At 36.9% G+C, this 22,563-nt stretch overlaps 1 protein-coding gene across 1 annotated transcript in view; it reads left to right on the top strand.

Moving 5' to 3' along the window:
* Positions 1-22,563, top strand: part of C5 (complement C5) — a 130,192-nt gene that overhangs the window by 28,559 nt on the left and 79,070 nt on the right. Inside the window, exons 10-19 of the mRNA XM_036749092.1 lie at positions 2,280-2,395; positions 4,784-4,969; positions 9,146-9,349; positions 9,813-10,022; positions 10,158-10,313; positions 14,153-14,282; positions 15,262-15,324; positions 17,611-17,805; positions 19,629-19,719; positions 21,349-21,422. Coding sequence (XP_036604987.1) covers positions 2,280-2,395; positions 4,784-4,969; positions 9,146-9,349; positions 9,813-10,022; positions 10,158-10,313; positions 14,153-14,282; positions 15,262-15,324; positions 17,611-17,805; positions 19,629-19,719; positions 21,349-21,422 — 1,425 coding nt within the window. The remainder of the gene's footprint in view (positions 1-2,279; positions 2,396-4,783; positions 4,970-9,145; positions 9,350-9,812; positions 10,023-10,157; positions 10,314-14,152; positions 14,283-15,261; positions 15,325-17,610; positions 17,806-19,628; positions 19,720-21,348; positions 21,423-22,563) is intronic.

Raw genomic sequence — 22,563 nt, 5'->3', positions numbered from 1 at the left:
CCAACGGCCATTTATCTGGTCTTCTTTGCATCACTTGGGTGAATTAGCTTTCTGTGTCTACCTCCTTTCTACCCCCAATTCCTGATTCTCTTTCCTTGAAAGAAAAGACCACATCTTATAATTCTTCTGCAGCCCCATCATAGAGTCTTGGGTATAGGACGTGCTCAATTAATTTTTGTCAATAGTTCTTGTTATACAACTCATTTGAAATTATTCTTCAACCCTTTTCTTGAAAGTCTCTCTATCCTATTTGTATTTATTTCCTTTGTGAACCCCATTCATGAAATGTCTTTGACTCTCTATTCTTTCCCTTTCCATTCCATTATTCAGAGAGCTCATTTATTCTCCTTTCTTCAATGATCTCTATGTCACTAACTTCCACATTTACATTTTCAGACATTACTTTTTCATCACCTTTCCTCTAACCCTAGAGAAAGGACATTTGAATCACCTGAAACTTACCATGTCATACTTGAACTATTGCAAATAGCCTACTGGTTGTTTTGTCTGCCACAAATCTCTCCCTACTCTAGTCTATCCTTTACTCAGTTGTCAAAGTGTCTTTTCTGAAGCCCAGATCTGACCATGTCACCTCCCCCCAACTCAATAAACTCCAGTGGCTCCCTATCACCTTCAGGATGAAATAAAGAATCCTCTGTTTGGCATTCATACCTTATCCACTTCATACATTATATCCCCCTTCCTCCCACTCCCCATATACTCCATGATCCAGTGACCCTGTCCCCTTTGCTGTCCCTTAAACATGATATTCCATCTCCTTACTTTGGGTGTTTTCACTGACAGGATGTCCCCCTATATCTAGAACTCTCTCCCTCCTCATATCTGCCTATGCGACTCTTGACTTCCCTGGATGTCTTCAAGTCCCAGCTAAAGTCCCATCTTCTAAGAGAAGGCTTTCCCTGTCTCCCTTAATCATAGTGCCCTCTCTGACATTTTACCCATCTTAGCCTGTATGTATTTTGTTTGTATAGAGTTTTTTGCATGCTGTCTCCCCCATTAAACTGTGAACTCCTTGAGAGCAGGGACTACCTTTTGTTTTTCTTTGTATCCTCATCTCTCAGACAGTGCCTTGCACATAGTAGGCACTTAATGAATGTTTATTGAGTGACTGACTGATTGCCTTTTTCTTCTAAAACTGCACCTCTCCTCAACCTCCTCATCTGTTAAAAGCACTACCACTCAGTATGTACCACACTATTATTTGTTTTGCTTAGACATTAACTTGGAATTGATTGCGTCATTGGTTGTTTCATTCCATTGGTTAGAATCTACTTGTTTTATCCATGTGCCTTCCCAGCTCAACAATAATTCTGTTGAGGACAGGAAGCTTCTCTTCTGCTTTCCTCATTCATTCAGCTAAATAGCCAATGAGTTGAGTACATCAAGAGGGATACAAGAAAATAAACATATATGCCTTGCACTGATGGAACTTAGATGACATAACAGAAAAATGGCTGGATTTTTAGTCAGAAGACCTGAGTCCAAATCCCAGCTCTGCTATTTATGATGTGTATGACCCTGGGCTAATTACCTGACTCCTCCTGACTTAGATTTCCTCAACTCTAAGGTGTGAGGACTGAACCTGAATTAAGGTTCCATCCAGCTCCAGATCTATGTTCCGTCAGTCAACTGATCAGTCAGTTAATCAGACGTTTTATTAAGCATCTACTATGTGTCAGGCATTATTCTTGGTGCTGCCATCAAGGATCCTGCCTCCTATTGTTCCTCTGTTAGGAATGGAAATGATATATGCTGAAACAGCTACAATGCAAGATTGAATGTAAAAGTCCCAGGAGAGCGTTATAAAATACAACATTAATTCAACAATTCAATAAACATTTATTATTAATTATATTCAAAACATATTGCTAAGCTAGGGATACCAAGACAAAAAAATGAAGCAATCCCTGGCCCCCAAGAGCGTACATTATACTAGGCCCTACAACATGTAAACAAAGGAGGAAGGAACTACATCTGGCATGTGGGTCATGGAAAGCTTCATGAAAGATGTGACATTAGAAATGGGCATTACACTAATTGTAATGCATACTATGAGGTTATACATTTAGTAAATGCTTAATAAATGTACAAAGTGGTTGATTGAACAAATGATTGAATGGCTAAATGACTGGAAATATGGAAAATATAGAGAGATGGAGGGAGTATCCAGGAAATCATTCCACTCCATTGTACATTATAAAAACATCCCAAAGATGGGAGATAATGTTATTTATAAATGCTTATTGACTGATTATTAGGTGGATTTTATGAAGAAGCTGAAATACCTGGAATTAAATATGTCCTGTCTCCCTACCAATTGAATTTGATTGCTACTCCTCTTTTCTTGAAGCCTGGGATACCATTTCCCATCAAGGTGAGATGCTTTTGGAATACACAGTTATATTTTAAAAAATGTACAGGCAGCTGCTTCTACCTTAGTGTGTTAGGCAGTGGAGGGGGAAGGGAGTAGAAAAGATGGGACAAGAATCTAAAGAAATAAAGAGTGCAAAGAAAAGCCAATATAGCCAATTCTCTTCTGCACAGAGTTTTGTTGTTCGGTTGTTTTTCAGTTGTGTCTGGTTCTCTGTAACCCCATTTGGGGTTTTCTTGGCAAAGATACAGGAGTGGTTTACCCTTTCCCTCCCCAGCTCATTTTACAGGTGAGGAAACTGAGGCAAACAGGGAGAAGTGACTTGGTCAGCATCACCCAGCTAGTAAATGTCTGAGGCCAGATTTGAACTCAAGAAGTTGAGTCTTCCTGACTTCAGGCCTGGCACTCTTGCCACTGTGCCACCTAGCTGGCCCTTTGCACAGAATAGCCACACACACACACACACACACACACACACACACACACACACCCTTCCTTCTAAATGGAATTGGATTAAGCGTGGAGCAAGAGAACAAGGAGTACCACTAGTCCTGTGTTCTCAGGACAGGGAAGGGGGAAGGGAAGGGAATAAGCATTTAGTACAGAGATGGGAAAACCCTGGCCCAGATCCAGCCCCTGAAGCAAACACTAAGAAACAGCATCGATATGCTGGCAGTTGTGAAGACTCCATATCCTTTAAAAGTCTTTAGCAGTAAATTCCTATAAAGCCATTAAGGTGGAAATGCTTTCAGGAAAGTATGAGGCTTATCTTTCTTCTGTCTGTTTTTTTTTTTTCACTCTTCCCACTTTTCTCTCTTAGTGTGTCTTTGCATGTGCTTCCCTCCCTGTATGTGTCTCTCCATATGTATATTTGTATATGTCTGTCTGCAGGCCTCTCTCTGTCTCTCTGCATGTCTGTGTCACTTTCTGTGTCTCTCAGTCTCTTCTATGCCTTGCTCCTTGTTCGTCTCACCATGTCTGTCTCTCTTTGTCTTCCCTTTCTCTATTTCTTTATCTCTGTAGGTCTGTCTTCCATTCTTCCTTGCTACCTTCCTCTTCCCTTTGTCCCTTTCTTTTATATGCCCAGGATATAGAACTGGCATTTTTTAAAACTGAATTAAATTTATTGGCTATAATGTTGTAGGCAGCTAGGTGACACGGTGGGTAGAGTAATGGGCCTGGAGTCATGAAGACCTGCGTTCAAATATGATCTCGGACATTAGCTGTGTGTAACCCTGAGGAAGTCACTTAACGGCTTTCTGCCTCAGTTTCTCCAACTGCAAAACAGGGATAATCACAGCACCTACTTCCCCCAGGGGTGTTGGGAAGGTCAAACAAGATAATACTTGCAAAGTACTTAGCACCTAGTGCCCGCCACATAGCAGCTCTTAATAAATACCTATTTCCTTCCTTGTATTCCCAGGCTTTGTTTTAAAAACAGATGAGTGGAATGTTTTCTATTTTTCCTCTCTAAAAGATGGCCCCATTTAGCACCTCCCTCCCCCCAAAAAACCTTTCTTACACTAAATTTTTTTTTCTAATGTGAGCCTCGCTCAATCAGTTTTTAAAAAAAGGTAGATTGTTGGGTTTCAATTTTTTATAAAAAGTTTTCTACTTCTATTCTAGTTGAGTCCTTAGCCCCTGTGTGAAAACTGAATGCATATTTGCAGGAGACTAAGCTGCAGGGGCGAAAATTCTTTCATTGTTATAATCAGATTTGTCTCCCAAGGACTCCGTTCTCCCTTTCACTCAAGACTAAACTGGGTAAAACAGAGACTCCTGCTGTCCCTCTAGTCCGTCCTTTTCTCAGTATGAAAGTCATGCTGTATGACGGCGGTAAGTATTTATTAAGTGCCCACTGTGTGTCAGGCACCAAGCTAAGTGCTGCTGGCTAAAAGGTTAAAAACAGTCCCTGCCCTCCAGAAGCTGACAGTCTAATAGAGGAGACAGCATGTCAACAACAAAGTGAGTCAAGGGAAAGCAGTAGAGAGAATATTGGATGAGGAGTCAGAGGCATGGGTTCTAATCCTGACTGCTACATACATGGGCTGTGACTTTGAGCAAATTGTGATGCCTTTTTGGGTTCCATCTTTCTAATCTGCAAAATGTGGAGAGGAGGTTGGACCGGATGGTCTCTAAATTTCCTTCCAGTCCTGCCATACTATGAAATACTATTATGAATGTGTGGAATCCCCAAGACAGAGGGTCTCTTTAAGAATTAAATAGTTAATTTCTCTTGCTATAAGTCAAGGATCCTTCTATTTAATCATACGGTGAACATTTTGTCCTCTGGCATAGGAAGATAGCAGAATGATTAGAGAAATAAAGGTTCCGTATGCTTTAAAAGAAATGATATCATTTCAACTGGATTTTGGCATCTCTGGCACACAGGTTCAGGTGAAGGATCCCCTGGACCAATTTGTAGGAGGGGTTGTAGTAACTCTGAATGCAAAAGCAATTGATGAAAATCAGGAAGAGACCCAAAGAGAGCCCCAGAGAAGTACCACCCATCAAAATAATGGCGTAGCTTTGTTTGTGGTTAATCTTCCATCTCATGTGACAGCGCTGGAGTTTAACGTGAGTAGAATTCTCCTAACGGTTGTGCTTTCTAGTACAGTATGTACTTTCTGACTGTGTGTTTTGGCTGGTGTGCAAAACAGATGGGAAATTTTTATACATGAGGCAAGTGAACAGCTCTGCAATTTTACATTAAACATGTGGGAATGGGAGCCATAGTTTAGTTGGCTGAACAAACCTTAAGGGGTATAAATTCATCAAATGTACTTGGTAAATGATTTCTCCTATTGCCACCTCCTGTCCTCATGAGCCTCAGAAGAAGTCTGATGAAATGGTGGTTATGAAAAGTGGAATTTTAAATTCTTACATGTTATAATTCTAAGTAGTAGACTCTTCTTTCCATTAGCTGTTCCTTACCATGATAGGGTGGGGGAGGGGGAGAAAGTCTAAAGTGATCCCCCTCCCTTCTCTCTCTTCCTTTTCTTCTTGCTCTCTCTCTTCTCTCCTCTCTGTCTGTCCTCCCCCTCTCAATAACATGAACTCTTTTTCCTTTGACCTTGATCAAGACTATCATCTTCATCAGCAAATAATATTTACATTTCAAGATGCAAATAAAAAATCAGCAGAAAGGAGCCTGGCAACCTACAATGTATCAAAAAAGTAGTCTGCAGTCAGTTTTTATTTCCTTTCTTTTGAGAAATACTGCCACTCCCCACCCTATCCCTGAAAGCAGAAGTATGCTGGAGCCAGCTGCAGCTAGCTTGTAAAAGCTGATTGTTAAATTTTCAGGGAGAACATTTACACCTCAGAAATCAACAAATGCTATAAATTAGGTCTTCATTTACTCTTTTGTTGATTGTTTCCACTTACGAAAGTGATGGAGAAAACGTAAATAAGGCAGATTAAATTTAAAAGTGTGTGGTGGGTAGTTGACATGGTCGCTTCCATAGATAATATAAAGTATATAAAGTGCTGCCCAAACTTCAAAGCACTATATAGATGGCAGTTATTAATAATTATTATTATTATTTTGCTTACCCAGGTGAATGTTTATCTGGCTGCTCTCCTCCACTCTGTGGGGTTTAATAAATAGTCACGACCACCTTCTCCTTGCCAGTTTTGAAGAACCATAGGTCCATAAAGCCATAGATTTAGAAGAAGAAGAAAACTTAGAGATCCTTTAATCAAAAGGTTTTTAATTTTTTTGTGCATCATGGACACCTTTGACATTCTGGTGAAGCCTATGGACCCCTTCTCAGAATAATATTTTAAAATGGATGAAATAAAATATCTATGATTATAAATGAAGCCAATTATATTACAATGTAGTTATTAAAACTTTTTTAAAAAAGAATACAAGTTAATAGACCTCAGATTAAAAACCACTGATCTAGACTCCCTGCTCATTTTATAGATGAGGCCCAGAGAGGTTAAATGATTTACCTTAAGTCCCAAGGCTAATAAATAATAAAGCCATTAGTCCAATTCAGATCCTCTAACTCTATTTCTGTAGATTCTTCCTACACATCAGAAGAACAGGGGTCTATAATTTAGGATCATAGGACCATAGATTGAGAGTTGGAATGGATCTTAGAGGTTTTTAAGTCCAGCCCCTTCATTTTAAAGATGAGTAATCTGATTCACAGGCAGCTAGGTGGCTCAGTGGATAGAGCCCCAGGCCTGCAGTCAGGAAGATCTGAGTTCAAATGTGGTCTCAGACACTTACTAGCTATGTGACTCTGGGCAAGTTAACTTAATCCCTGTGCACCTCAGTTCTTCATCTGTAAAATGGGGACACACTGGAGAAAGAAATGGCAAACCACTCCAGTTTCTTTACCAAGAAAACCCCACGAGTTTATGAAGAATTGGACACAACTGAACAACAACAACCTGATTCACAGGGGTTAAGACTTGTCTGAGGAAGGGTTTGAATCCAACTCTTCCTGATTCTAAGTCTAGTGCCCTATCCACTCTGCCATGATACACTACTTTTTTAAAGCTGTTTTTTAGTATTTTATTTTTCCTCAGTTACATGTAAAAATAATTTTTAACATTTGTTTTTAAAACTTCAAGATTCAAATTCTCTCCCTTTCTCCCTCCCCCCGCAATTGAGAAGGAAAGCGATTCAATATAGATTATACATGCGTAGTCATGTAAAACATATCCATAACAGTCAGATACACTATTTTTGATACTTTGCCAGACTTTATTCTAGGAATTTTCCTGTCTTTCAACTTCACCTGTCTCTGCTATTTTAGATTTCTTGGGCCTCTCCTCACATTCTTTTTTAACCTCCTCTGTGGCCTTTCTTTGTAAAGTTACTCAATATTACAGTTTGCCCAGCTGTTAGAACAATGAAATTGTTATTTCTTCCTTCTCTTTTATATGAGGTGTTGTGAAATCTAAAAATTAAGGCAGATATAGGTATCTGGATTTAAAAAAAGATACATTGGTAGAAAGCATTAACATCATAGTCTTCTCCCCTTCTTTATATTTTTTCAAATAATAAGTATTTTTAATTACTCTGTCCTTCCTACTGGCCCCAGTCCCTGTGTTGAGCCAAAAAAAATCTATATAGCCTGGCAAAACAAATACCTAGGTTAACCATGTCCAAAAATGCCTGCCTCTCTCTGCATTTTAATTTCTTCACCTCTCAGTCAGGAAGTGAGTGGTATGTTTTGTCTTCATTCTTTTGGACTCAGTTTATCATTGCATAGATTAGAGATCTCTCTCTCTCTCTCTCCCTCTCTCTCTCTCTCTCTCTCTCTCTCTCTCTCTCTCTCTGTCACACACACACACACATACACACACACAGAATAATATCAGTATTCCTCTATATATTCATATCTATGTAGATCTAGATATGTATCTATATATCTATATATGGATATAGATATATCCAGATATATACACATATCTAGATAGAGATTAATTAAAATGTTAATCAAGTGGCAGAATGTAAGATGAATCTGTATAAATTATCAATATTCCTCTTATATAGTTATATTTATACCAATGTATACATATATGTAGATATCTATTTATCTATATGTGTAGATATAGAACTATATCTAGGTAGATCTATATCTATATATGCAACTTGGTTAAAATTATGAATTCAATTAATTTTAATTGACTAAGTCCATCATCATACCTTCTGTAAAAAGCAATAATTTTGTGTTCTATTTGCCCAGGCTTATGCCCTCAATTTCTTTTTCTTGTTTTATTCCCATTGCTAGCATTTTCAGTACCACATTAAATAGTAGTAGTGATAATGGTCATTCTTGTTTTACCCCAATCTTATTGCAAAGGCCTTTTTTTCATACTACATATAATATTTGCTCTGAAATTTAGGGAAATATTATTTATTACAGTGAAGAAAGGGCCATTTATTCCTATGAGTTCTAGAGTTTTAATAGAAATAAATGTTGGGTTTGTCAAGAGCCTTTTCAGTAACTATTAACATGAAATAATAGTTTTTATTATTTATGTTATTAACATGGTTTATTATATCTCTAGACTTCCTTATGTTGAACCAACTCTTAATTCCTGTCATAAAACTAACCTAGTCATATTGTATCATCTTTCTTATCTGTTATTTTAACTTACTTGCAAAATTTTATTGAAAATTTCATTATTGCTAAATTTATTTCTAATTGTTGCTAAATTTAATTATTACTTATTAATATTTTATTGAAAAACTTTACATCAATATTCAATAGAGTAGTGGTCTATATTTTTCTTTCTCTGATTTGCTTCTCCTTGATTTGGTTATTAAGACCACATTTATATTATAGAAAGAAATTGGTAGGGCTCCTGCTTTTATTATTGCAAACAGTTTATGCATCCCTAGCACTTAGCCCAGTACCTCTCACATAGTAGGCACTTAATAAATGTTTATTTACTGGCTAACAGCATTGGAATTAATTATTCTTTGAACATTTGATAGAATTCACTTGTTTAGTCAGCTAGTCCTATACTATTTTTCCCCTTTGGGAGTTTATTTGTGGCTTGTTCAAGGTTGTTTTTTCTTTCTGTTATTGGGTTATTTACATGGTCTGGTATTCTTTTGTTAACCTAAGTATGCATTTATGTCTTCTACATGATCAGTTTTACTCCTCTTCAATTGTTGCAAGTTGTCCTTTCTCATTTCTGATATGAAAATTTTGTTTTTCTAACATTATAATTTTACACCTCTTTGTAACCTCCTCACTTCCCTCTTTTCTCTTTTATTAGGTCAGAACTGAAGACCCTAATCTTGGAGAAGAAAACCAAGCTTTTGAAAAATATAGAGCAGTAGCATATTCATCCCTCAGCAAAAGTTACCTTTATATTGACTGGACAGAGAACTTCAAACCTTTACTTGTGGGAGACCACTTAAGCATTACTGTTAAACCTAAAAGTCCATATATTGACAAAATAGCCTCCTATAGTTACTTGGTAAGTACATCAAACGTCTATTTACTCCCATGGTATATTTCACTGTGTTTTTAGGGAATAGCTTTAAAATGACCCATTACAGGTAAATAGCTTGACTAACTTTTTATTCCATTTTGTCTGACTTGAACCCAGGACCTTTTTGTGTGAGAGGTTACATGGTGATTTAGTCAATTTTTAGTCAATAATAAATATTGGGCACCTATTTATGTCCTAACATTTCTCAGTCTCAAGAATCTCACTGTTTCAATGATAAAAATACCACAAATGACTTTCACTACTTTCACACTTTCACTATAATAGTTACAATGGTGATTAGAGAACCCAAGTCCTGTACATTCAGTGAAACCTGGTGATCTCTATTTTAAAAATAAATTAACAAAGGCTGTCCCTAACATTTGAACAATTTTATGTGAATGGCAAGCCTCACTCCAAAAGCTACATCTTTATTTTGTTTCTCTTTTAGGTTTTATCCAAGGGAAAAATAGTTAGTTTTGGGACCAGAGAGAGGCTCGAACATTTATCTTACCAGAGTCTAAACATTCCAGTAACTCAGGACATGGTTCCTTCAGCCCGGCTTCTGGTCTATTACCTTGTGACAGGAGAAAACAGGGCAGAGTTAGTAGCTGATTCAGTCTGGTTAGATGTGGAAGAAAAATGTGGCAATGACCTTCAGGTAAGTATCCCTAAGTCTGTTTCCTTCAGGAGCCAGCTCTCCACCTCAATGACTGACCTATGTGTATCAATATGGTTCTCTCCAAAAATGTGGTCTTTTGTGGATAATTTTTTCTTGTTTCAAATTACCTTTCAGGTTCAGCCGTCAAGAAATGAAAATGTATTTAGTCCTGGACAAATCCTCTCTCTTAATTTGTTAACACAAGAGAATTCCTGGGTTGCTTTATCAGCTACAGACATGGCTGTCTATGGAGTCAAAGGAAAACTCAAGAAATCCAAGGATATGAAAAATGTAAAGTATTGTAATTCATCATTCACAGGCTTGTACTGCGGCTTAGAACTGTGTTTCAGAAATAACATAATAATAATAATTCTTATTAATGAATAATGAATCATTTATATGGGGCTTTAACATTTGTGAAGCCCTACAGATATTATCATATTATCTCATTTTACCCTCACAATAATCCTGGGAGGTAGGTGCTATTGTTATCCCCTTTTTACAGAAGAGGAAACTGAGGTGGAGAAAAGTTACATGACTTGCCCAAGACACATGAATATTAATAATCTGAGGCCAGATTTGAACTTAGATTCTCCTGACTCCAAGTCCAGTGCTCTAACCACTGCACTGCTCCTTCTGGAGTCCTTAAGATCAGATCATATAATTGGAAGGGACCTGGTATATCATTTAGTCTAGTCATCTGTTGCATGTAGTAGTCTGCCCAACAACATTCCCAAGAATTAAGAAAAGGGTAGGAGTAAGGAATGGGGGGGGTGGTATTCTTTAATTTAAAAATTTGAAGCTGGCAATTATTTGAGGAAAGAAGAAAGAATCTGAGATCTCATGAAAATAAAGACATTCTGAGAGTGAGGAACAGAGAAAAAAGGGTATTTGTGGGCAAAAATTAAAAGAATATTTAAAGAAACCTGATAACAAAGTGAATATAAGACTTGGTGATATCCAATGTAGATGACAGCATGAACAATTTTAGATAAGTAAGTAGATTTATTTGGCCTGAGAAATCTTGTTGGTAATTTGTACATTGATTAAATTAATTAAGTAATCCTCAAAATTCTACTTTTTGTGAGCTATGTTGACACATGTTGAGCTTTCCTCAGGAAAATTTGCCTTGAAAAAGAACTAAAATGCATCTTCTCCTGAAAAAAACTGAGAGGTTGTTGTTGTTATTATTATTTATCTAGCAAAGTGATGAATATCATTTATGTCAATTCCCACTAATTTGATTTCAAGAATTTTGCAATATTTTTATTTGCTCTTTTTAAGTAAAATATCTATTGGAATAAATAAGGCCTTTACTAACTCTAGCTTTTTAAGCAAACATATAATGATTTTGTTACTTCCCCAACTCAAAAGTATAAATCAACAAGGTGTAGGTGACAAGTCTATTCTCTATTAGACTGGGGGTTTGCATCAGTCTGAGAGATGATGCAGCAATGCAATGGGAAGCAGGGAAGATTTTAGAGTAGAGGTGTGTTCTAGAAGCTTCTTTTGGGGTCAGAGCTCTGGACCTGTTATTTCATCAGTATGGAGAATTTCCAGTATGGAAACCTATTCTGATGACAGCAAATAGGCAACTCATTTGTAATTTATAGACCTAGAGAATTGCATGGGGAACTGATGGGTTAAATTACTTGCCCAGGGTCACACATCTAATTTGTGTTAGTTAAAACTAGTTTTTCCTAATTATAGGTCCAAATTCCTATTCACTATACCAAGTTGCCTCTTTATGCCGCAAAGGAGGCATCATGGCTATAAAACACTCCCTGAAATAGATATTCACTTTATGGCTTTGAGAAGGAATTAATTACCCAAACTAGATTAAGATTCTTTCCAGTTCTAAAATTCTGTGGTGTATGCTCTCTTATACTATCCTATGAACCGCAATTGTCTCCAGCTCTAACATTGTATTTTTATAATCTTTTATTTGGATAAAACATTGTGAATTCCTCAAATACTAGAGATACCTACACTCAAAATTAAGGAAGTAGATTCTTGTGAGAATTTTTGGAAATGGTAGTTTTGTTCTATTAACTGACTAGTTCAGTTAAAGGCAGGCCTGGGGAAATCATCTTAAGAGTTATAATACTTTTCTTGAGATTCACTGGTGTATTGAGTGTGGAGGTCAGTGGCAATTATAGAGTATGTGGACAGGAATAAGGTCTGAGAAGACTGGAAAGTAGGAAGGGGGTTTGTTATGAAGCCAAGTGTAGGATTTTATATTTGATCCTAGAAGCAATCCTAGAAACCATTTTTCAGTCATATCTGACTCTTCATGACTCCATTTGGGGTTTTCTTGACAGAGATACTGGAATGATTTACCATTTTCTTCTCCAGCTTATTTACAGATAAGGAAACTGAGGCTAACAGGGTTAAGTGACTTGCCTAGGGTCACATAGCTAGTAAGTGTCTGAGGCTGCATTTGAACTCAGGTCTTCCGGATTCCAGGGCCAGCTCTCTATCCACTGTGCCACCTAGTTGTCCTCCGAGAAGTAATTAGAAGCCACTAGAATTTATTGAATAGGGGTATGATATGGTCAGATAGGGGCTTGAGGAAGATCACTTTGGTAGCTGAGTGGAGGGTGAACTGAAGTGGGGATAGACTTGAGGCAGGGAGATCAACCAGAAGGCTATTGAAATAGTGCAGCATGAGGTGACGAGGGCCTGGACCAGGGTAGCTACAGGGTTAAGAGGAGAGAAGGGAGTAGAGAAGAAGAGAAAATTCTGTTGCCCTTCTTTTCTTAAAATTTCCTAGAACACTTTGGATCTCTCTTTAACCCCTATCACACTCCCTGCATTATATTTTTCTGTTTACATATTATATCTCCCTCCAACTCCCAGGTAATGTATAAGCTTTTTGAAGGCAGGGACTATATAATTTTTCATCTTTAGCTCCTCAAAGCCAAGAGAAAGTCCTGACACATAGCAAGAACTAAATAACATTGGTTGAACTAAAAATGTCAGAAATTACACTGTCCTTCACATTTTCCAAGGTCTAGAGGGAAGACAGAAATCAGAGGATATGAGTTCAAATTCTGACACTGACACTTGTTAGCCCCCAGAACAGCAGACAAGGAAATTCACCCTTCTGAGTTTCAGTTTTTCTCATGTGTAAAATGCAAGACTTTTTTCCTGGGTTACTGTGAAAAAAGGGTTTTATAAAGCTTAAGATGCTATAGAATTCAAGTTCCCTGAGACTATAGAGGGATTCATTGTCTCTATTTCTATCTTTGGGACTTTTGTAAATAGCAGTTGTTTCTGTTTTGGCCAGAAACCTTAAGGGTCTGTTCCTCCCAGTTTGATTCTTTTTTTTTTTTTGAGTGGGCAAACCAGACCATCTTTTGCCTCATTTCTTACTGAGGCTTAAATCACTGATTGGGTGTTGCCTCAGACAAACTGAGATCTAGCAAAGACCTTAGCTTAAAAAGGCCAAGCATTCCCACTGTATCTGGGGTTATCTCCAGTCATCCTGGGCTACGTCTTGCCTCTGGACTCAGATGATCCTGGAGGAGAGAGTGAGGCTGATGACTTTGCACAGTTCTGCCTCACTTAAATCCAATTCACTTGCAAGTCAAGGTATCACCCTCCTGATGTCATTGGTCCACTTTGAGAAGGAAAAACAAACAACTCTTTTATTGAGATTCCTAGCCTTTAGGACCTCATGTGAATAAATACATTTGCTATGAGGCTTCAGGACACAATGGAAAAAAGGGTGCACTGACCTGGGAGTCAGAATACCTGGGTTCTGATTCTAGCCTTGACACTGAGAAGTTATATAGGATGTCCCAAAAGTCTTAGTTCAATTTTAAGTTTTAATAGCTAGGTAATACATTTATTCTAATATCTTAATTTATATTATCTTTATTTATATTATTATTACATTTATTTATATTAGTATGAAACACAAATATTTAAGCTTAATAAAGCTTTAAAACAAAGACTTTTGGGACACCTGTATTACCTTGGATAAGACACTTCAACTCTCTGTACCTCAGTTGCATGTCTGGAAAATGGATTAGACAATTTCTGAGGTTCCTGCCAGACCTAAGTCTTCAGAATCTATGAAACTTCCCCTATTAAAATCAGCTCATGATTCTGTCTTCTTGTTATAGGCAATGCAAATTTTTGAAAAAAGTGACCTAGGGTGTGGTGCTGGTGGAGGTCGGGACAGTGCAGATGTGTTTCATTTAGCAGGACTTACATTTCTCACCAACGCTAATGCAAAAGACTCACAAGAAGATGGTAATGTGTTAATAATGTATTCTATGATTACATTTGGATTTATCTTTTTAATGGACCATGGTTTTATTGTTTTTAATGATTTCATGATAATGGAGACATGGAAGAATATGTCATACAAAAACTGGTTAATGGAAGAAGAGATAGTTAAGCTGGAGAAGAGCAAATCAGGGGAGGGACATAGTAGCTGCCTTCCAATATTTAACAAGCCATCATATGGAAGAGAGATTATGTTTGGATTGCTTGCTCCCACAGCACAGAATAGGGAATACTGGGGTGGAAGATGAAGAGAGGCACATTTTAGCTGTATGAAGAAAAACTTCCTGACAGGTCAATTCAAAAGGGAAATCAGCTTTCTTGGAAGGTAGTGGATACCCCTTGACTGGGAGGGTTTTTTAAGCAAAAAGCTAGACAAATCCTTATTGGGAGTATTATAGAAGAGTTTCCTGTTCCAATTTGTGCTAGAGCAAATGATCTCTTAGGTCTCTTCCAGTCAGAGGTATAGTGGTCAATGATTAAGAATTGACTCGCTGGAGGGGAGGGGGAAGAAAATGTACCCGCAACTCAATTTTGAGTTTAATCTGTATTATTAACATTTTCTCTAACACTTTTATAAAGCTAGACGACCAACAAACCAATAAATCAAGCCCTGGTTTGAAGTGTTGCCATTTATTAAGTATAAATGTGCACACTGAAAGTTTAACAACCTACTCTTGAGGGCTCCAGCATATCCACACCTCCAAGTGTGAGATACTGTGATATGGCAGTAAACAAACAAATGTATGAATGAACAAATAAATGAATGAATAAATGAAAAATAAAATACAATTCTTATCCTACACTTAGGTATTTTTCTGCAATGATACAGTTTATGATGAAAAACAAATCTTAATCTGAAATATTGAATGTGATTTTAAAGTATAGATAATTTCATGGAAAATGTATTTAAAATTTTTCTCTCCCCTTTTTTTTTAAAAACCAGATAAGCCTTGTAAGGAAATACTCAGACCAAAGAGAGATCTGAAAGAGGAAATTGATAAACAAGGTACTCTGAAAATTTTTTTGGATTACAAAGAATACATGGCTATATAATTTTGGAAACTGGATGCATTTTAAAATCATATTCCTCCCACTTCCTTATTTATAAACATAAAAAGTGAGATCCCTACCCTGTGGTATTAACATGGATTTAGGATGAATTAATTACTTAATTACTTAATATTTGGATTCCTGTTTACTTATCATATCTTTTGTATAATTAACATTAGACAATAACTAATTAAAAATTTACCTTAACAAAAGTGCTATGTTGGGTGCTAGGAAAATGCAGAGATACATAAGATGTGTCTCTACTGTCTAAGAGTTTATAATCCAGCAATGGACAGAAGACATTGACATAGGTAAATATAATACAAATTAAATTATAATGAGTTTATAAGAGCTATATGAAGTGATAGGGTATGTCAAATAATCTGCTTCTTGCTAAAGGAACTTGATCTGGAATAAATAGTCCTAGATTACTTGAGTCTCCACAGCTTTATAAAGTTTAGGTCTTGCTCATCTCAAAAACTTTCTCTCTTCCTTTGCAGCTAAACAATAGTTTAAATTCAGCGGTCCAGCCCTGCAAGTATTATAGTGATCCTCATTTTACATGACAGGACTAAGATTCAGGGAGGTTAAGTAACTTGCAGCAAAACTATGTCCTCATGCTAGTAAGTTGCAAACACTAGTATGTGTCCTTAGCAAATAAGTGGCATAACTGGAATTAAAAACAAGGTCTTCATTGTATAACATGAGCTGGTTTGGGGAGCTCTCTCTAGAGGCATGGGTATGGTGAATCAACACCCTGAGCCATACTATTCCACCCTCCTCCCAATCTAGTGCTAGGTAGAAAATCCAGAAAATCTTTATGGTTTTCTAGGCCTCACCTTTCTTTTGGACATCTCTCCTCTAGACATCTTCTTCCAGTTGCCCACGATTGCCTTCCTTTTCTGGAATTTTCCAATGCCTAGAACCTTTCATACAAGCAAACTTTCATGCCCCAAGAAATCTCACAAATTTGTGCCTCCAAGCCCAGGCCCTTGTCTACATTATGGAGCTTCCTTGTATTGGATAGAACCAGGTGTCGTTGTATTGAGCTTGGGAGGATGACAAGGATCTGCCATAATTTGTTATCAGATCAAGAGGGTGGCTTTCATAGCATTATTGATCCCCATTTCTTCTCTTCTTCCTCCTCTCTTCCTCCTCCTCTCTTCCTCCTCTTTTTCCTTCTCTTTGCTCAATGAATGAAGATGAGTCTTTAAAATAGATTTTTAGACTACCTAGGAAGAAATGGACTTCATATCTTTTAAAAAAATCCTTTTAGGCTCTAACTCTACAAAGCCTCCTGAGGTTGCTAATAATAAAATACTATATATTCCTCCTCCTCATCTTCCTCCTCCTCTTTCTCCTCCTCTTCTTTGTCCTCCACTTTAAGAAAGTAAGCAAAATGAGGACACAGTTACCAGCAGATCCTCTGACACATTCATTTCTGGTCCATATCCAACCAGGCGAAGTGTTTGTGACTGCTGGTGAGAAGGGCCTACCTCTCCCTATCTCCCCTTGCCAAAATGGTAGGCAGGAATTTAGTACTACTGGAACCCTACAGTTTTCAGACTCCCCAAGTGACCTCAGCTACTCTGTAATTATCGTCAAGCCTTGCAGTGATGACTTTAATCAGTTGCTTTGTCCAGTGCTGTTTGTCCTGATACTGACTGACAGCTAAGCCAACCAGAGACAGAGATTAAAGACTGTCAGAGGATGCTAGACTCTTCCTTTTCTTCCTCTCTTGTGATTAAGTACAAGAAGGTCCAGAGCAGCAGTCTGAAGATGCACAATACCCGCTGCCCCTGGAATGCCAGATCAACAACCAGACTACAGAATCCTCTCAGTTCTTTATTGCTCATGTTACTTCATAAGTACAGGTCTCAGTATAGGTGTGGGAAGAGATCAGGCAGAACTTCGCCTCACTTCTGGATGTTCCCAAATGTTGCAGTGTTGTTTTATCTCTACTACCTCCTGGCCATCCCCTCAGGATGTCTTCTTGATGGTTCTTTGAATGTTTGAGATTAATGTTACCAGGATTAATGTTAAGGGAGACAGGTCCTGGAGTAGAAATGGGGAGAGTCATGGGGGAGCACATGGTATGATTTGCCCTGAGCCAGAATCCCCTCGGGGCAGCTCTGTTTATGTTTGACATCTGTTTTTCTGGTAAGAAACAAACATGTATAGCAGTTTAATTAAAAATGCATTGAGAAGACTTCAGTAATGTCAAATCTGTTATTAATTACAGCTGCTAAGTACAGACACCCCCGTGTTCAGTCGTGCTGCTATGATGGTGCCTATAGAAGCTATGAGACCTGTGAACAACGGCTTGCCAGAGTTAAAGAGGGAAAGTATTGCATCGAAGCATTCAGGAATTGCTGTCTTTTGGCATTAGAAATACGTTCGAAAAACCCTCATAAACCTTTGTTACTGGGAAGAATGTGTAAGTTCAAAAACTTTATACTAGTTTTAAGCTCAGAGTTGGGAGCATAGAAATGTCACAAAGATAAAAAATAATGGTGATGGTAATATTAATAATAGTCAGACTAACACAGACCTTAGAACTATATTATTAATAATGATAACTTACTTTTATATATCATGGTATGGTCACAAAAGAGCTTTTACAAACATTTCATTTGGTTGGTTTCTTGAATCAAACCTGAAAGAGATAGGAGGGATATTACTATTTCCACTTTACAGGTGAGGAAAATGAGGCTCAAAGAGGAAAGACTTTTGGATGGAGTTGGAATGACTTGTTCGGTGTAATTCAGCTAGTAAATAGCTTGGTTGAAATATAAAGTCCTGCCAAATGACATACAGCTACACTGTTCTGACCTTTACCAGCACCATAACTCAGATCACTTTAAAAAAAACCCCTTACTTGATTACTTATGCAAGAAGGCAGAATCATAAGCTGATTTTAATGGGAAGAGTTCCCTAGATTCAGAAAACTTAGATCTGGAAAGAACCTCAGAAATTATCTAATCTGTTTTTCCAAATGTGGAAAGTGAGGTCCAGACATCCGAAGTGTCTTGTCTAAGGCAATATAGGGTGTCCAAACCAGATTATCTAATATTTATTCCAATTCTAAAAGTCTATGGTATACATTCTAAGCTATACTATTCTTTAACCCAAAGTTCTTTCCAGCTCTAACATTCTATTTTTAATGATTTATTATTTGGATAAAATATTGTGAAATTATATATTTCAACAACGCCAAAATACTAGAGAATCCTATGATCAAAACGGAGGGGAAAATAGATTCCGGTGATGAGAATGACTTTTTGGAAACAGTGATTTGATTTTATTAACTAGCTGATTCAGCTAAAGGCAAGCATATAGAAATCATCTTAAAAGTTCCGTTCTATAGGGCAACTCTCATTAACTGTTTACAGAGAAAATTTTTAAATACTTTTCTGCAATTGTCCTTTTGGTTTTTTGAGATTCCAAGCCTTAAAGGCCTTATGTGAATAACTTCACTTGATTTGAGGCTTCAGGACAAAATGAAAAGAATAAATTGAACTGGAATCAGGAGACTTACATTCTAATTCAAGCCTTGTCACTGACGAGTAAAACGCGTGTCCCAAAAGTCTTAGTGTGGTTTTAAACTTTAATAGATGGAAGTAAAGAGGGAGAGTGCACAAAGAAATGGAGACAGGAAATGGAAGTAGGTAAGCTTGATCAGAAAGTAGAATGTGTTAAGAAGTCAGTTGATAAGGAAAAAATTGAATGTTAGACAGGTGGTAGTTGAATGGGCAAGTTTCTGGGATGGATAAGAAGGGATGGGATTAGGGCTACGGGTAGATTGGTTAGCCTTATCAAGAACAGCGGCTACCTCTTCCACCAAGACTGGAACAAGTGAGGAGGAATGGGAGATGATATTGAGGAGTTTTGAGATCTAGAATTGGAGAGACAAAGGTATTTATAATGTGTGGCCTTCATTTTTTAGGTAAAATATGAAGGGAAGTCCTTGGCTAAAGAGAATATTTTGCCAACAACATAAGGTAGATAGTACTAGAATCATCCCAGGTATATGTGATTGCATTTATTCCAATTTCAAAATTATTGTATTTCTTAAATTCCAGGTGCTACTAGAAAAGAAATTTGATTTACGGAACATGTCTTTAAAATTTAAGTCATACCCTATTTTTATACTAAATAAATTACTCATATTTCAGAAAAGACTAATGATTAAGGCTAAAAAGTTATATCAGTATAAAAATATTAATGTTTTTACATATTTCAAATACACATTTTTTTCAGATTTAAAGGCTCTGATGGAGATTGGCAATCCAGAAATTCGAAGCTATTTTCCTGAAAGTTGGTTATGGGAAGTCTACAATGTTCGTTTAAGGTATTGTAGTATTTTGATTATACTCTTGGAAATATTATGAGTATGCTAAGTATAATGGCCACAAAATTGGAAAGTCATTGCCTTAAAGAATCTATCAGCAGTTCTTTTGAGAACAAAAAGTGACATTCCCATTCTAATGTGCTTTAAAAAAAAACCCAAACAACATACAATTTTGGTCAGCTAGGTGGTGTAGTGGATAAAGCAATCTGACCTCAGACACCTACTAGCTATGTGACCCTGGTCACTCAACCCTGATTGACCCCTGCCCCCTTACCAAAAACATGTACCTTTTCCCATCAACTAAGTAGTTTGGTAGCATTATAAAGCATCTGAGCCCAATGCAGAACTTTCAATGTTTGTTGGGGCAAAGAGCTACCTCCCAAGTGTGACCCAAAGCAGGTTAAAATGTAATTGGAAAACACTTAACAAAATAAATAAGAATATAGTAGCACATAGATAATGATAATATGTAGTTTTCTAAGTCAATATGCAGCCCACAGGGGTACTTACAACCAATTTAGTGGCCTCATTTTTTATACCCCACCTGGATTGTATAGCCCAGGCTCAGTAGATAGCTGTAGCTAACATGTACTCTCCAACAGTGAACTTTATCCACTTCAAATGCATAGAAATAATGTTAAACAGAACATAGAATGTGAGAGCTATAAGGTGCCTTAGAACATAGAATGTTATGACAGAATATAGACGGTTAGAGACCACAGAGATAATTTAGTTCAACTGCTTTGTTTTATAACTGATGATACCGAGGTTTGGAGAGGTGAAATTACTTTCTCAGTCTCAGTACTCACAGGAACATAAATTTAGAACTAGAAAGAATCTTAAAGGCAATTCAGTACAAACCTCTCATAAAGGAAATAATGCCCAAAAAAGTTAAGCGACTTGCCCAGTGTTGTTATAGCTAGTAAATGTTTAAAGTGGGATTTGAACACATATTTTCTTGAATCCAAATCCATTGCATTACACATTATGCCACTCTGCCTCCATGGCAGAAACTAAGACAGAACCCAGATTTCTTTGTTCTTCATCTTGTCCTCTTTCTATAACGCTGGAATTTCTCTCTGTATGTCCAATGCCATCTCTTCATAATTCAAATAGAAGGCGGGAATTTCCCTACTAAGAAATGTAAGTCATATAAAATTCCATTTAACCAAGATACAAGGAAGGTGGTGTATTCTATTAATTGATTTTTCTTGTTCACTCGGGTTTAATTGGGAAATTCAGTCTTTCATCCCAGGTGGTTGAGAATATGACCAAAATGTAGCATTTCATTTCCCAGCCTTTAGCAAGGAGAATACACCAAACATTCTCTAATAGTAATTTGATTGTTGAGAATCTCAAGCTGTCCTTCTGAATAGGAACACACTACACACCACACAAAAACTGAAGGTAGAGACAATCTAGGAGAGTAAATCTAATATGTTGTAAAACTAGAACCTAGAAGTTTTTCTTTTCTTTTTAAAATAAATCCTTGGTATGAACTTGTCTGCTTATAATTTATTCTTATCTTAATAGTAGAAGGCAGCAAAATTCTAGGTATTTGACAGCTTTGGGTTACGGATAGTTAAGTTCCTATTATATAGGAATGTCATGAAACATTTGAACCTTCAGGTACAGGTTTCCATTGACCCTACCCGATTCTTTAACTACCTGGGAGATTCAAGCTATTGGCATTTCAGACAAAGGTAAGCAGCTTTATCTAATTTACTTCAAACCTAAGGTGTTTATTTTTGTTGTCTCATAAAATGTTAGTTTCCTTTTGGACAGCATTAGCTGACTATATAACATAACAATTATTTTTAAAGTAATTTTTATTATAAACATAATTATTGTCAATAAAAATGTTCAAATAAACCAAGGAATAAAATCATGCCTTAAACCATAAAATCCAAATTATTTATGATTTGGCAAAAGAAAAACATATATGTATACATTTGTATGTGTAATGCATATAGACACATATGTAAACATACGTATATGTATACATATGTATAATTTTTAAATCACAAAATTACTTTTTAAATTTAACAAAATGATAGTATCCCATTTGCTTCTATGTTTCCTTTCTATCTCTTTCCAGTCTATGTCTTTATCAGATTCTGGTTTTTGTTTAATAGCCACTGTCAGAGATGTTCTGATTCAACTTTCTTCATTGTTTACATACTTTATAGTTATAAAGCACTTTGCATACATTATCTTATTAGAGCTTCACAACAACTGGGCAGGGATCATTATACCTATTTTATGGAAGAAGAAATTCAAATAAAGGTAAAACGACTCTCCCAAGGTCATACAATTATTAAGTGTTAGGGCTGAGAACCTTTTAAATTAGCACACTCTTTCCCACTTGATATTTTCAAAAGCCTCCCTGTAAGTTGAAAATCTTTCTTCTTGACACTGGTGATGACCACTCAGTATTGAATTTAAATTAAATTATTCTGGAAATTCATAAAATAGGTGTTACCATGTAAAAATTTCAGGGATATGGGAACAATGGGGGGAGAAATATGACCTGAACTTCCTTCTTAAATGTTGAGGACAGCTACATGCTACAGTAGAGAGTTCTATTTCACAGTGAGAAAGACCTGTCAAAATATTAGGAGACACCTTGTTTTCCAGAGCTAAGGCCCAGCAAACAGGTTGTGCCCTGAGCTTGGTGTAACAACAATCCTTTGTGCTCACCCTCTGGATAATCTCAGCTACAGCAAAATCTCAGAATTGTTTCACACCAGCATTAAGTTGGTCTCTGCGCTTTGAAAGGCACCTGTAGTACCCACCTTCTGGCCATGAAGCCCTCCTCTGAATCAGACTTGTCACATTGTCAGG

Source organism: Trichosurus vulpecula, chromosome 3 (genome assembly GCF_011100635.1).
Source record: "Trichosurus vulpecula isolate mTriVul1 chromosome 3, mTriVul1.pri, whole genome shotgun sequence".
Lineage (NCBI taxonomy): Eukaryota > Metazoa > Chordata > Mammalia > Diprotodontia > Phalangeridae > Trichosurus > Trichosurus vulpecula.
The sequence above is the reverse complement of the archived record's forward strand: the minus strand, read 5'-3'. Positions and strand labels throughout refer to the sequence as shown.